This window comes from Astyanax mexicanus, chromosome 6 (assembly GCF_023375975.1).
Source record: "Astyanax mexicanus isolate ESR-SI-001 chromosome 6, AstMex3_surface, whole genome shotgun sequence".
NCBI classification, from domain to species: domain Eukaryota; kingdom Metazoa; phylum Chordata; class Actinopteri; order Characiformes; family Acestrorhamphidae; genus Astyanax; species Astyanax mexicanus.
Genome location: NC_064413.1, coordinates 3,044,072 through 3,058,291, shown reverse-complemented (window position 1 = coordinate 3,058,291; position 14,220 = coordinate 3,044,072). Strand labels below are relative to the sequence as shown.

At 37.4% G+C, this 14,220-nt stretch overlaps 1 protein-coding gene across 1 annotated transcript; it reads left to right on the top strand.

Moving 5' to 3' along the window:
- Positions 1 to 1,084: 1,084 nt before the first annotated feature.
- On the top strand, positions 1,085 to 6,845 carry rps27.2 (ribosomal protein S27, isoform 2). The gene is made up of 4 exons (XM_007231150.3): positions 1,085 to 1,167; positions 3,200 to 3,308; positions 4,197 to 4,307; positions 6,591 to 6,845. The coding sequence occupies exons 1-4, from the start codon at positions 1,111 to 1,113 to the stop codon at positions 6,617 to 6,619; spliced, it is 306 nt and encodes a 101-aa protein (XP_007231212.1). The 5' UTR covers positions 1,085 to 1,110; the 3' UTR covers positions 6,620 to 6,845.
- The last annotated feature ends 7,375 nt before the right edge of the window (positions 6,846 to 14,220 follow it).

Here is a 14,220-nt window from a genome sequence, read left to right as displayed (position 1 = left end):
AGAGACTTCTAGAGATGTATGTCTTTTTTTTTTTAATAGCTCAAGCTCAGCCACATTTGAGCAATATAGTGGGGGCCAAGTCAATACATTGAACTTTTCATTATGTTCCTTAAACTATTCCTAAACAACAGGCACCATGAAGCATCTCAGAGTATATGTGCTGATCTGTGATCAGATCTCATCAGGACATTTTTTTCTGAGTCAGGGTTATGTAAATGTAATGTACCCTACATTAATCTGTGCAGCTCTGTGCAGGTACAACCCTGGACTAATAACAGCAAGCGAACAAATCATTTACTGTACCGGTATTGTGAATGTGTCGCTGGAAATGAAAATGATCTGACTATAGAGCCAAGCCAAGCAGTTCACACATGGACAAAATGCTGCTAAACCTGTATCCATATGACTAAGCCAGCAATTAGTCAAACCTCTTCATGTCTTGGGCGTAATAAACCGTTACATTGTACCTACTTCGTTCTTTTTATTGACGTTGGAGGGATTTTATTTACACTTTATGGGAGGAACGTGACAACTATATGTATAAAAGTAACTACAATAAAATATAATATCAAAACTGCTGCACAAAATAAATAAGGCCACACAATTAGATATTTCACTTGCCCCCAGCATTGAGCTGTAGAGCAGGAGAACTGTGTTCTTTGGAATTATGGTGCTCCATCCAATACTGCTGGGATGAGTTGGGGATAAGCTTCCAACATCATGACCTCAATAAAGCACTTGTTACTGAATGCATTCAATGCTCCAGAACCTAGTAGAAACAGTCCCTGCACCCTTTTATGATAATAATAATAATAATAATAATAATAATAATAATAATAATAATAATAATAATAATAATAATAATAATAATAGTAATAATAAATCAGTAAAATAAAAGTTTAAAAAAATAGTTTTCAATTTTTTCTCAGACCTTTTCTCTCTTTTAAAAAAAGGTTAAATGTATATTCTATGCCTTATAATCTAAATTCTCACAATACAAAAACTTATAAAAACAATAAAAAGGGAGTAAAAAATAAATAAAAAAAATAAAATGCTAAATAAAAGTCCTTGTCGCCGTGTTTCCGGCCCCTGCTCCGCAGCCCCGTGTATATGCGCTGCGTGTTTCCGGTGGGCTCTCTCTTTTCAGGTCTCGGCTTCACCATGCCTGTAAGTGAGACTCCGCTATGGCGCCACATGGCCCGCTTTTAACCTCTCCCAGCTCATCCATTGCGGGCTTTATCGCGCTGCTGCGGGGTTTAATACTCGTGCTCTGCGTCGCCGTGCCCGGGACCGATAAACTCCGCTGAATTCGGAGTTTTTGGCGCTAAAACTCGGCGCTGACACGCGGGCTGATAAGATGGCTGCGTTAAAAACATGGGCGAGGGGTAGGAGCCGCGGACGCGTCGAGCTCAGACTGTTATATCTGTGATTATCTGTACAGTAGGTTCAGTTCCGAGTGATGTAGAGAGTTACACCTGGTTTGTTTGGATTGTTACAGATGATATCCGTGGTTTATTGTGCACTATAATGTTATATAGGTATAATGAAACTAGGTTAACCAACAAAGCAGCTTGACTAGCTAACGTTAACTAGTTAGCGTTTAGACTAAATTGTTTGTTCCACCTTAAATGATGCAGCAGTTTCAGTTTGGTTTCTGTTTATTCGATTATTAAACTGAGAAAAATCCCAATTAATTATTTTAATTTAATTTACAGTGTCAGTGGTTTATACAGTCTCTATCGAAAAGAAAGTAATTTGCAATAATTCTCTTTCCACCCTAAATGGTGCAACAGTTTTGTCATTTTGATGTATGTAAATTCGATTCTTAAAGTCGTTAAAACCCTGTGCCATTATTCATAGGGTTTATTGCCGTTCAAAAGCATCCGTTGTTTGGAAAGAGTCTACTGAAAAGATAGGAACTTGCTAAAATTTTCGTTCCACCTTAAATGGTGCAGCAGTTTCATTTTAGGGTCTGTAAATTCGTTTATTAAAACTTGTCTAAAGCCTATTTAATGAGTAATATTTTCTTTACGTTTAAATTAGCAACACTGGTTTAGAGTATTAAAAAAAGAAATTTTGTTCCACCTTAAATTGTGCATTAGTTTTGTCATTTGTGTCTAAATTCGATTATTAAACTTAACGTTACATGAAATGCATGATTTATCGGTGTTCTTTACGTTTAAAAAAAGTGACAGTTGTTTTCTTTTGAAAAGAACGGAACTTGCCAGAGTTTTCATTCCACCTTAAATGGTGCTGCAGTTTCATTTTGGTTTCTGTAAATTCGATTAATACATTTAGGAAGGCCTCAATGTATTATTTACATGTTTTCTTTACGTTTAATATACAGTGTCAGTGATTCATAGTGTTAAAAAGAAAGGAACTTTTCAGAACTTTCATTCGACCTTAAATTGTGCAGCAGTTTTGTCATTTTGGTGTCTGTAAATTCGAACTTTTGAACTCCAATACATAATTTAACGTTATAGGTTTTCTTTACATAAAAAAAAGTTTCAGTGGTTTTCAGAGAGCACTTAAAAGAGGAACCTAAAAAAGTTGCTCTTTCTATTCCACCTTAAATGGTGCAAAATTTTCCTTTTGAGGTCTATAAATTTGATTTTAACGTTATGATGATTCAAATTTGAAATTATTTCGGTTTAAAATAAAATATTAGTTTGGAGAGTGTATTTGAAAGAAATGGACTTGTCAAAAATTTTCCATCTTAAATTGGGCAGCACTGACAAACCTGTACAGTAAGAACACTTTCGGTAACCTTCAATAAAGCTAACCTATTTAATATATCTTACAGGCTTTGTTTACTTCAAGTTATCTTTTACTGACATGCTGCAGGCCCTGTGACTGGTTGTGGTATAGTCTGGACCCTGAAGCCTCAAATTATGAATAAAAATACAGCTGAGCTTTTCCATTATGGCTGATAAGTTAACTTGAACATTTTAAGGTGGAACAGAAAATTTAAAACTTAAGTGGTGTTTGCGTTGTTAGAGTTCCATTGTTAGCAATTCCACCAGAGGTATTTTTGTTCCTGTAACTCTGAATAGGGACTTGGCCTGCTCCCATTTTGTGTTTCACTTTAAATGGTGCAGGCAATACCCAACTCCACTTTGTTTGTAGGTTTATCAGTGTATAATTGATTAAGCTTGGACTTAAGACATTCAATTTAATGCTTTTCTTTATTCCATTTTAGCTCGCTAAAGACTTCCTGCACCCCACTCCAGAGGAGGAGAGGAGGAGGCACAAGAAGAAGCGACTGGTACAATGCCCCAACTCCTACTTCATGGACGTCAAATGCCCAGGTTGGTTTTTAATTTTGGCGGTTTTAAAAAGATTAAGGTCTAATCCCATTTCTCTCCTGTGTGCCTCTACCCCTTATTTTCAAGTGTAACTCTACCTCTTAAAACAGCATTAGAGAATTGGGACAAACCCTTAAGCACCTGATGCATCATCAGGAGAGCTAAAGTTCAGTGACCTAGCTGCTGCTGCTGCTTAACTAGTTAACTTTATTAGGGCTTTATCGTATGTCTTCAAAAAGGGGGCAGGTGACTATTATTGTCCATTCCTTAATTCCTCTATTATAGGAATCTAAATTCAGCATTTATTGGCTTTTTTCTTCTTTTTTGTTCCACCTTAAATGATTCAGCCTCTGCTGTCTGTTTCAGTGTTTAAGGTGGAATGGAAAACCTGGCTTGTTAGCTAGTATCTAAGAGAAACTTCTTGAGATCCCCCCCCCCCCCCTTTTTATGAAGATAATGGCCCCTATAACATTAAAACTACAAATTACAAAAGGAAAATGCACAAAAAACGAGAGTTTCTTTGGTGGCTTTGGCTACTATCTTTCCACGGATTCTCAAAGCCCAATTTTGGAGTGTGTCTCTGAAAAATCTTAGTTTAAAAGGCTGTATATCCTAACTTACACACAATAATCGGTACACCCCTCCCCTAGGCAAGCACAAGCAAAAGGGAGTCCAAGGGGTGAAATGGGATTGGGCCAAACTCTCTTCTAGTTGGACTCAAGTCTCATCACTTAGGACTTTAGGATACTTTGTGTTGTATAAATTCCATACTGCAAATAAAGTAGAGGCTAACTACACGTCCAAATGTTTTTAACCACCATCTTATTTGAACAAAAAAAAAAATCCAGATTTGCTGCTGTAATTTAAACATTTTGATCTTTCTGTCTGCAGGATGCTATAAGATCACTACAGTATTCAGCCATGCTCAGACGGTGGTGTTGTGTGTAGGATGCTCTACAGTGCTCTGCCAGCCCACCGGAGGGAAAGCACGTCTCACAGAAGGTACAACACTTCTACATTTCCATTCCTAGAATGTAGTGTTGGTCAAGTAATACATTATTAGCTTTACCTAACACACTTTCTGGGGTTTGAGTGGTGCTGCCCTCCTCATTTGACCCCAACATCAGAGTGTCGCAGTCATCTAAGGCTGGGGTCACAGAAAGCACAAAATGCCTTGCTCTTTCTGGATGGGGTCTGTTACAATTGGCAGTTTTTTTTTTGTTTGTTTTCTAAGCATATTTAACTATTTTTGAAGTCAATCGACGGCTGATATTGAAGCTGCTTCCTGTTTGGAAGAACAAGACCATCTCGTCACAATAATATAATATAATAAATATAATTAAATATAATAATATTCTGACATTTAGTGGTATTTTTGCGTTAACGATACTCTTTGCAATATGACAAAACACCCCTAACTGATATTAAAAAATCTAAGTTTTATCAGATTTGTAACAGAAGTCAATGATCCAGTCATGATACTGACAGTGCACTCCAAATATCTCCATATATCCAGGATTAAAGTTAAATTAATGATAGTGGACAGATATAATCTGTCTCTAGTAGATATATAATGGGAAATCAGAACAGCGTGTGTGTGGGTTTTTTTTTTTTTTTTTTTTTTGCTAAAAACAGTAATACAAAATTAGATATTTCAGGGTATAATATTCATAATATTAAAAAAAAAAAAGTTGGCGGTATTATTGTGCATGATACGATATGGCACACGCCTAGCTGGCAGTCACATCATGGTCACACCCCTTTAAATATTACTAAATAGCTCCTGTAAAGTGTTCAAAACTTCTTCCTGCCAGTTCACTAGCATAGCTAATTTTCCATCCAGCACTAAACACCATTGGGATTAGGAAAAGACTAGAATTGGGGGCATTTGGGCTAAATTAAATTTGCTTTGGACTGTGTTGAAACAGGACTGTACAATGTTGAAATTTAATACAAAAAAATAATTGAGAAATGAAGGCGCTTTTATAGATGCCATTACACGTATTTCATTCACCTTGTTTTTGGCACAGTCAAGTCAAGAGGCTTTTATTGTCATTACATCTGAGTACAGGTACACAGTGTGATGAAATTACGTTCCTCCGGAACCATGGTGCAACATAGAACCACAAGCAATAGACAACATAAAGTGCAGGAGTGACGACAGTGCAACATAAAATTATAAAATTATAACACTAAATAACAATAAATACAAAAGACGAGACAATCTAAAGACAGGACAGTGCAGTACCGATACGGTATAATAAAGTGTATAGTGGGGATAAGGTGCAGAGATGTGACATACTGTAACATATAGAACATATATAATCACAGCAGTTACTGAGGTAGAGTTTATAGTTTTTAAGAGTGCAGCAAATAAAGTCATGTCAGCCTCTGTGTGCTGACTGGGTGTGTGTGTGGGTGAAGTTCAGTTCTTTGTGAGTGTAAAGGGGGGGGGTGAACAGTTTAGTTTTGTGCGAGTGTGTTGGGTGAGTGGTGGGTGGGGTGGGGGTTCAGTTCTGTCTCTGTGCGTTGAGAAGTCTGACTGCCTGGTGGATGAAGCTGTTGCAGAGTCTAGTAGTGGAGGCTCGGATGCTCCTGTATCTTCTGCCGGACGGCATCAGAGCGAAGAGTCAGGAGACTTTAAGAGAAATTGTAGTTCAGTTTTTGGGCTAGCCTAGCTCAGTTGTTAACTTCACCATTAGATCATTTGAAAGATTAACTTTGCCCATAAAATCTTAATTTTCTAACAAGGTTTATTTTAAAGGAAGGGTTTGATAAAAAATGTAAAACATGAATGATCTGTGACAGAAGGTACAGTGGCACAGCTAAGACCTGTTTGATATATGCTGTATGCATGCCTCTTTAGTTTATAATTTAAGTGAAGTGTTTTTAAGTTGCAGTGCATGTTGTGGTTGTTGTTACTCTAAACTCTAAATTGTTGTGCGTAATTATACATAGGTGCATCTCAAGAAAATTAAATATTGAAAAGTTACTTTGTTCAGTAACTTAGTTTAAAATGTAAAATGTTTTATCTGGTTTATTTTTCATGATTATGTTACAGCCAATGAAAACCCAAAAAAATCAGTGTCTCCAAAAAATTAGAATATTTAAATAAAACCGATTGGTACTTTTGGCAGTGTGCCAAATCCTGCTGGAAAATGAAATCCGCATCTGGAAGCATAAAGTGCTGTAAGATGTTGGACTTGATAAAAACACAGCAGATGATATGGATAGTTAGCTAATCTATCTAACTGAAGTAATGGGGGTGTCTCGTTCTCTCTGCAGGATGCTCATTCAGGAGAAAGCAGCACTAGTCTCTCTAATCTCTGAACTAAGATGAGGGAGACCAAGTAGGGGAGACTGGATTGGACCTCAGCTTTTCAGTGCCTGTCCAAGGTGGACCTGCAGCTCTGACCTGAATTGGTGTGAAGCTGAAGGCCGGATTAGGAAAGACCTCAACGTGATGCTGAAGTCGCTGTAAAGCTTAACTGCCAGTGCTGTCTCACTTTTAATTGTTAAATAAAGACTGGTTTTTGGCTACATTTGGTTCTTGTTTTTGTGTAGCACGCTCTATTCTTCCTAACGGTTCCTAGATGCTTTGGTTCTCCAGCGTTAAACACTAGCCAATTTTAGGGTAAATAGTGTGCAAGTCTACTCCAGAGGCTAAATAAAAAAATAACTATGAAGAATTGAACACTTTAATTTTCATGAGAGTATTCTTACAGGCTTCGTACGGTCATGAAAAACCTGGAAAAGTCATGGAATTTAAAAATAAAAATTTTCAGGCCTGGATAGGTTTGGGAAAATTAAAATACCCCATGAAGTTTTAGAACAAATTAATGGAATTGTGCTCTACAAATCTTAGCTAACCTCAGCTCAGAGTTAATTTAGCCTTGCACAGTGGAGCTCTCAGGATCGCACACATTTTTATTAAAAATTATCATTAATTTTAGTCCTACTGTAATTTTTTATTTATAGTTTTAGTTTATTTTTCTGTTTTATTGTCCATGTCTGCACTGATGTTTTAAAAATCATGGTCAAATTTTCTTTGAAGGCATGGGAAGTCATAAACATAATGGAAATGTATTGGTCAAAAAGTGTATGAACCTTGTTCTTAAATGGAGTTTTTCAGAAATATATATATTTTAATTTCACTACTTTCTTCAAGTCTATCAATTTTAACAAAGCCTTTTGTGTTTTACTGATCTGAGGTTTAGATTTAATTTTTTTCTTTCACGGGAATCTGTGCAGGATGTGACCAAATATGGCTAAGAGGTTGAAAAATGATCCTTGCAAATGAAACATGGGTGTGGCTTGATATCCAGACAAAAAAAATTAAAACTAGTTTTGGGACTACTTTTACATTTTACTCTACACCTTATCCATGTCTTGGAAAATGTCCCTTTAAATTCTGAGAAGTGAGTGCTGTTAAAAAAAGCCTTTCAACAAATACCAAAATATTATTTTCTGTTTTGTGAGATCAGTTATTTTTCTTTTTACATAAAAAAGCACAATAGCACTTGTATTGAAACTTTTATTTCTTCAGTTGTGGATAAAAACATCAAATCTGTAGGTGTGTAAAAGCAAGGAAATCCCTTAAGATGGATGATGGTCAAGAATGTCTAACTCCAGTGTGATCTTTTAAAGAATGTTACTGTCAGAATGAGGTAATGTTTCAGACTGGCGCAGAGAGTAAACTCGTCTGTGGAGAGGATTTGATCTGCTTGTTGCTGCTGGGAAGAAGCAGACCAGAAAATAGTTTAGTTAAAATGGAAAATACCATCTTTACACCAAAGCTAATTGGTGGTTGCATTAATGTTTGCCTGCAGCATGGAAGAAAATCACTTTAGTGTTGGGGACAGAGGGGGTTGTGTGTGTGTGTATGTATTAGGGCTGTGACGATAATTTTATTACCGCAATACCGCGGTTATGGGACGTCACCGCGGTGATGAGCTCATTACCGCATTTTTTTATGGCTGTCAGATCTGATTGACTGCGTTTTGAGCGGTAGTAAAATGCTCCATATAAGCACAACTGTGGTGAATTCAGTATTAATATGTCAAGTGTAAGTCCTACACTATAGGGCTGTGCAATATATCAAATATATTTTGATCGCGATAGATATTGGTGTCAAACGATCTCAAAATCTTCATAATATCGAATATAAAAATTTTGGTCATTTATCTGTGCTGCCGCTGCACTGGCGCGGCAGCGAATGGGTTAAGCAAAACGCGGTGCGTGGTACTCATTGAGGTCAGAACAGCTCTGGAGTCTCCTGCTCACTTCGTCTCCATTGAGGCTGCTGAAGAGAGTGAAGATTAGCAGCACTAATATTGGCTCGGAAATGGAAGCTACAGGGCAGGCTCAGTAAGTTGAGAAAAAAGGAAGAAAAAGACTCAGAACAGAAGAGAATCATCTGCAAGATTTGCCGGAAAGTGGTGTCTGCACCTCTCGCCAACACATCAAACTAATTCACCCACCTCAAGGTAAACCATAGAGCCATGTAAGGTGTTCCGTGGTCACATTTTGAGAAAGTAAAATATATTAATTCATTGTCTGGCTGCTGGCTGTTCTGCGTGAGCACCGCGGAGAACGCGCGGCATTGCGCCTTAGTCTTGGTAAAAATAGTAAGGTTGGTTGAAGTGTAGTTCAAACAGCAAAGCAATGATATAAAACTATAACCACCATCTTTACTGAAATGTTGTTATCTGACCAAGTCTGAGGTAAAATGCGCTGCGCCTTGTCTCTTTCACAGCACGCGGAACTGAGTTCAGAACCGCTACAAATATAACCATATAAAACTCAGTTCAGATAAATAAACTTCAGATGAGTAAGGACACGTAAAGTGAAACAAAAATTGTCAAACATAAAGGACAGGTTTCTATTATTTTAAAATGGAACTAATGTCTTTTTTTTGGTCGGTTGTCTCTTGCGAGCCGATTTCTTAACGTCACGACATTTTAATCAACATATTATATGACGCGGGTCCCGTCAGGATATCTTGCGGCACAGACAGAACTGAATTGTTATTGGCGGGAACAGGAGTTTAATCAATCCAGAGGATGTGGGAGCACATAATAAATAGTTAAGAAAATTGTAATAATCACGCAGTGATTCTCATGCACGCAACAAAAAAACCCTAAGCACAAAAAAGGAGCGGAGAATGGACCGACACGCGCACACACACACCGATTTCTTTTTGTAATGTGGTAAGAAACGTGACCGCACTATTCAGTGCGGTTTTAATAAATATTTTTTTTAATTTTAAGCACTAAATGTAATTTATTAAATTTATTTAGGACCGCGGGGCAGGTGCGGCAAAACTGTGTATGTGGCGGGCTGATGCGGGATTAAAAGAAGGATTTTTTTTGCGGAACGGTAACGGGACAAAAAAGAAATGATGTCTGAATTAATTTCCTCCAATCGAATATAATTTAACAGGGTTTAAGAATATAAAATAATTTATAAACAAACGAAATATTTAATATTGAGCTAATAGCCCAAGTGCAAAAATACAAAATCTGTAATACTCTGCACAGCACAATTCAAACGAAATAGCCGTAACGCAGCTGCGCTCCTGCCCTGCGATGCAGCCGAAGCCTGGTGTGAGGCAGCAGAAATTCTGGGGTGAAAACTACATAACTACACAACATAAGGAGACATAATGCACTCCAAATATTCAGGAGGGAAGTGAAATAAATGATACTGTACAGATATAATCTGTATCTAGTAGATATTTAATGAGAAATAAGAAGAGTGTGAATAAAAAAAAAAACAGACGCCTATCACAGACTTCTTGAGCCTTGAGCCCGAACGGCCCGAGGAAAGGGGTGAGAAATATATTTTTTTCGGGGCCGGGGGTCAGTGGAACATTTTGCTGTGGATTAATTCGTCTTTTTTTTTTAAACGAATATTAGAATATTCGCTACCAATTACTGCCGAATATCCTGAGCTCAAAACCGCTATTCGGGCCAGCCCTAAAATAGATCTATGGATGGAGAAGGGGGAGGCGGACAAGCTCCTCCTTCAAAAAGTCTGCTCGGAAAAAGACAGGTTAGCTGTACAATGACGAATTATACAGGCAGCATATGTTCACTTGTTATGCTGTATTTATGGTTTATGTAGAGGTTGTATGTAGGCTGTATGGTTTGAAGAATAAAGATTTGTTACCAATAAATTTGTGGTGTTTTTTTTTTTTTTTTTTTGGGGGGGGGGGGGGGGTGTTTTGGGGTCTCGCGGTTAACCGCAATATCGCGGTGATGCATTAGTTTTTTACCGCGGTTATAAAAAATCAATACCGCCCCAGCCCTAGTATGTATGTATATATGTGTATGTATGTATATATATATGTGTGTGTATATATATATATATATATATATATCAGTTAAAATTTATTTCAATGCTCTGTAAGTATAATTAGAAAAATATAAATATTACTAAATTATAGGATAGTTTTAAATAACAATTAAATGTCAAATGAAAAATGTAAAGTAAATTTGTAACATGCTAAAAGTTGTAGTACAGTATATTAAAATATATTTTGATACCTAACAAAGTAGACCAGAAGTGTGCTACTTACAAGAAGCATATATATATATTTGTACTCTAATGTAAATAGATCACATATATTTAACATCAATTCTTAGTACATTCCTAATATATTGAGTGTATAATAAATAGTGGATACAGTTGTAATACATATGAAATGTATTCATATATAAATTTACTGTGAGCATATTTAAAATATGGGGATATATATATATATATATATATATATATATTAGTGTACATGAAGTAGTTTAAATGTTTAAGTATATTTAAAATAGCTCCATTTTAGTACAGTTAAGTACACTTAGCACAATTTAAGTAACTTTTGTACTATTTTATACTGTAATTAAAGTATAATAAGTATAAAAAAGTTGTTATATTTTAGCACTCTTTAAATATACTGATTAATAATAATTAATGTGGCTACAAGAACATTTCTGTGCACTATAGCATAATAATAATAATGCTTAGTATACTTTAATCGAAGTTTTTTTCACTAGAGCAGCACTGCTGGTAGATCCTGAAACATGCTCAATTGATGCACATCCTCCCAAAACAAGTCGCTCATCTCCCAATCTCTTGTCTTGTCTCTTGTCTGTTGATTACACTGCTTTTTTCACGCTGCTTTAGAAACGCAGAACAATAATTATGTGTAACACAGCATTAGATCTACAGTAAATGTGATCTGAGGGAGGGTCTCCTGCAGCTGCTAATGTCCCAGCAGTGCAGCGAGAGCAGATAATGTTAAGTAAAGCCTGCAGGAGACAAAAGCAACAGCGCAGCAGCCGTATGATTTTATTGCACATCGCGCTGAAAGAGATGAAGGCAATATAATCTGAGCTATATTCGGAGGGAGGCCTGAGGCAGTATCATTTACATTCTCATATGCTGCACGCCAAATTATACCACACAGATTCTGACTGCTTCATCCATCAGCTTTAGCCAGTTTTAGATGGTGTAATATGTGCTTAATTCTATGCCATTATCTGTATTTGGATTTTTTAGATATTAGTTGCCAGATTTCAGTGATTTATTCCAAAAATTTCAGATGCTGTGGACCATCAATGGTTGCAAAAGTACAAAAAACTGACTTTAAACTCTCCAGTTCAGAGACACCACATTAGAAGTGACATTTATTTAGTATTTTAAGCTGTTTTTTGATGTGCAGTATACATAGCACAGGTGTGTACACAGTTACACAAGAAAAAAAGTGTTTAAAAAATTCTGTAATTGCCTGGATTTTGACTAATTACACCAATTACAATGTGTTACAATTACAGTTGAATGTCAATTAAAATACATTAGTATGTTTTTCATCTTCTCATCGTTCAATAAAAACCCTATCCAGATCTAAATCTCTCCATCCAGAGAGGGAAATTTAGTTTTACACTAGCTAAAAATCGTTAGTACTGTACAGCTATTTATGTTCATAAATAGACAGAAACTAGCCTTTGTTTCATTTTCAAAAGTAATTTAAAACTTTATATAACTCTACATAAATCTTTACTGTACATGAAATAAAAAAATAAATAAAAATAATGTGTATGAAATGTTTGAAGACAGGGGGAGTACAGAGAAAGGACAGAAAAAGAGGAAAGACAGAGGGAGGACAGAAGGAGAGGAAAAACAGAGAGAGGACAGAAGGAGATGGAAAGACAGAGAGAGGACAGAAGGAGCTGGAGGGCAGAGGGAGGGCAAAAGGAGATAGAAGACAGAGGCAGGACAGAAGGAGAGAGAAAAAAGGGAAGACAGAGGGAAAAGGGGGAAGAGGGAGGAGAGAGTTAAGACAGGGAGGACAGAGGGAGATAGAAGGCAGAAGGAGGGCAGAAGGAGAAAGAAAAAAGGGAAGACAGAAGGAGAGGGAGGGCAGAAGGAAAGAGAAGACAGAGGGAGGACAGAATGAGAGAGAAAAAAGGGAAGACAGAGGGAAGACAGAGGGAAGAAAGAGGGAGAGAAGGACAGAGGGAGGACAGAAGTAGTGGGAAGACAGAGGGAAGACAGGACAAGAGCAGGATAAAAGTTTCTAGATGCATGTGGTGACTGTGAGGGAGATTAAACTGTCCAATTGCTCCCCCTTCTGGTGAAACACTGATAACTGCAAAACTGTCCCTCTACTGGTGGATAGAGGGAACTGAGGGACAGAAAGAAAAAGCAAGAAAGAGAGAATGAATTAGAAGAGTGTGTGAGGTGATGTTTACAAACATCTGATTAAACAAATAAAATTCATTTAAATAAATAAAAATCCTTTCTCTCTCTCTCTCTCTCTCTCTCTCTCTCTCTCTCTCTCTCTCTCTCTCTCTCTCTCTCTCTCTCTCTCTCTCTCTCTCTCTCAGAGGATGGTTGTTAAAGTTGTTTTCTGCCGAATATGGAACAAGAGTCTTTCTCTCTCTCTCTCTCTTTCTCTCACACACACACACACACAGCTCATGATGCAGGTATGCTGTTACTATGGCAACTGACAACTTTTTTATCATGGATGTCACTCAGTTGCTGAACTGAAGTGGTAGGGGACGTGAGCGACTGAGTGAGCGAGAGAGGAGTACTCAAAACTGAGGCGACGACGAGAGAGAGAGAGAGAAAGAGAGAGAGCACCAGACTGCTGGTTGTAGCATAACAGCCTTAACACTCGGAGGAAAGCGCAGCGACTCGGTTCTGATACATCAGCTCACAGACGCAGCCTTGTGCTGATCCACATCACCCTAGGAGTGATGAGGGGAAAGAAGAGCACCATCTACTGTCTGTACCCACCCAGAGAGAGCAAGGACGGTTGTGTTCTCTCAGGGCTCTGGCAGCTGATGGCAAGCTGCATGATCGGGATTCGAACCAGAGATCATACCCAATCATATTGGTAGCATTTTCAGTATTTTATGAATAGAAAATGTGATTAAGATGCCTTTTATTGCCAGGGATTTAGACATTAATTGTATATATTTAAATTAAATGGCAAATTTACACTGTTATACAAGTAAACAAAATAAATATCTTTACCATTGCAATAAATGGGAAAATAAGAATATGGCCGAAAGCATGTTCAGTCTGAATCCACTGAGCTACACACAATTCAGTCATTTATAACATCTACATCAGTGATTGGTTCTCCCATTTCTTAGCGCTGCTGCAGTTCTGCGCCCCCCCACTTCTGATTCATTTCACATGTGAAGTACCTGCAGAGCTGAATCAGATTCATTAGAGCAGGGAAATCACATAACTGTGCAGCTATGAGCTTCCTGGAGCTGTTATTAAGAAGCACTGCTCTACACTCTGACCGTGGACCTGGCCTTACAGCATCAATTTACTCAACCATCTAGTTTACATAATGTCCTCCTTTCCCCCAATTGTAATAGATCAGCCAGAACACGTGCAGCGC

Bases quoted from the DNA above. Each gene is read 5' to 3' on its own strand.
- rps27.2 (XM_007231150.3), top strand. From the start codon at position 1,111: ATGCGCTGCGTGTTTCCGGTGGGCTCTCTCTTTTCAGGTCTCGGCTTC. The intron at 3,309-4,196 runs GTTGGTTTTTAA...TTCTGTCTGCAG, and splicing joins CATGGACGTCAAATGCCCAG to GATGCTATAAGATCACTACA. The intron at 4,308-6,590 runs GTACAACACTTC...TTCTCTCTGCAG, and splicing joins GAAAGCACGTCTCACAGAAG to GATGCTCATTCAGGAGAAAG.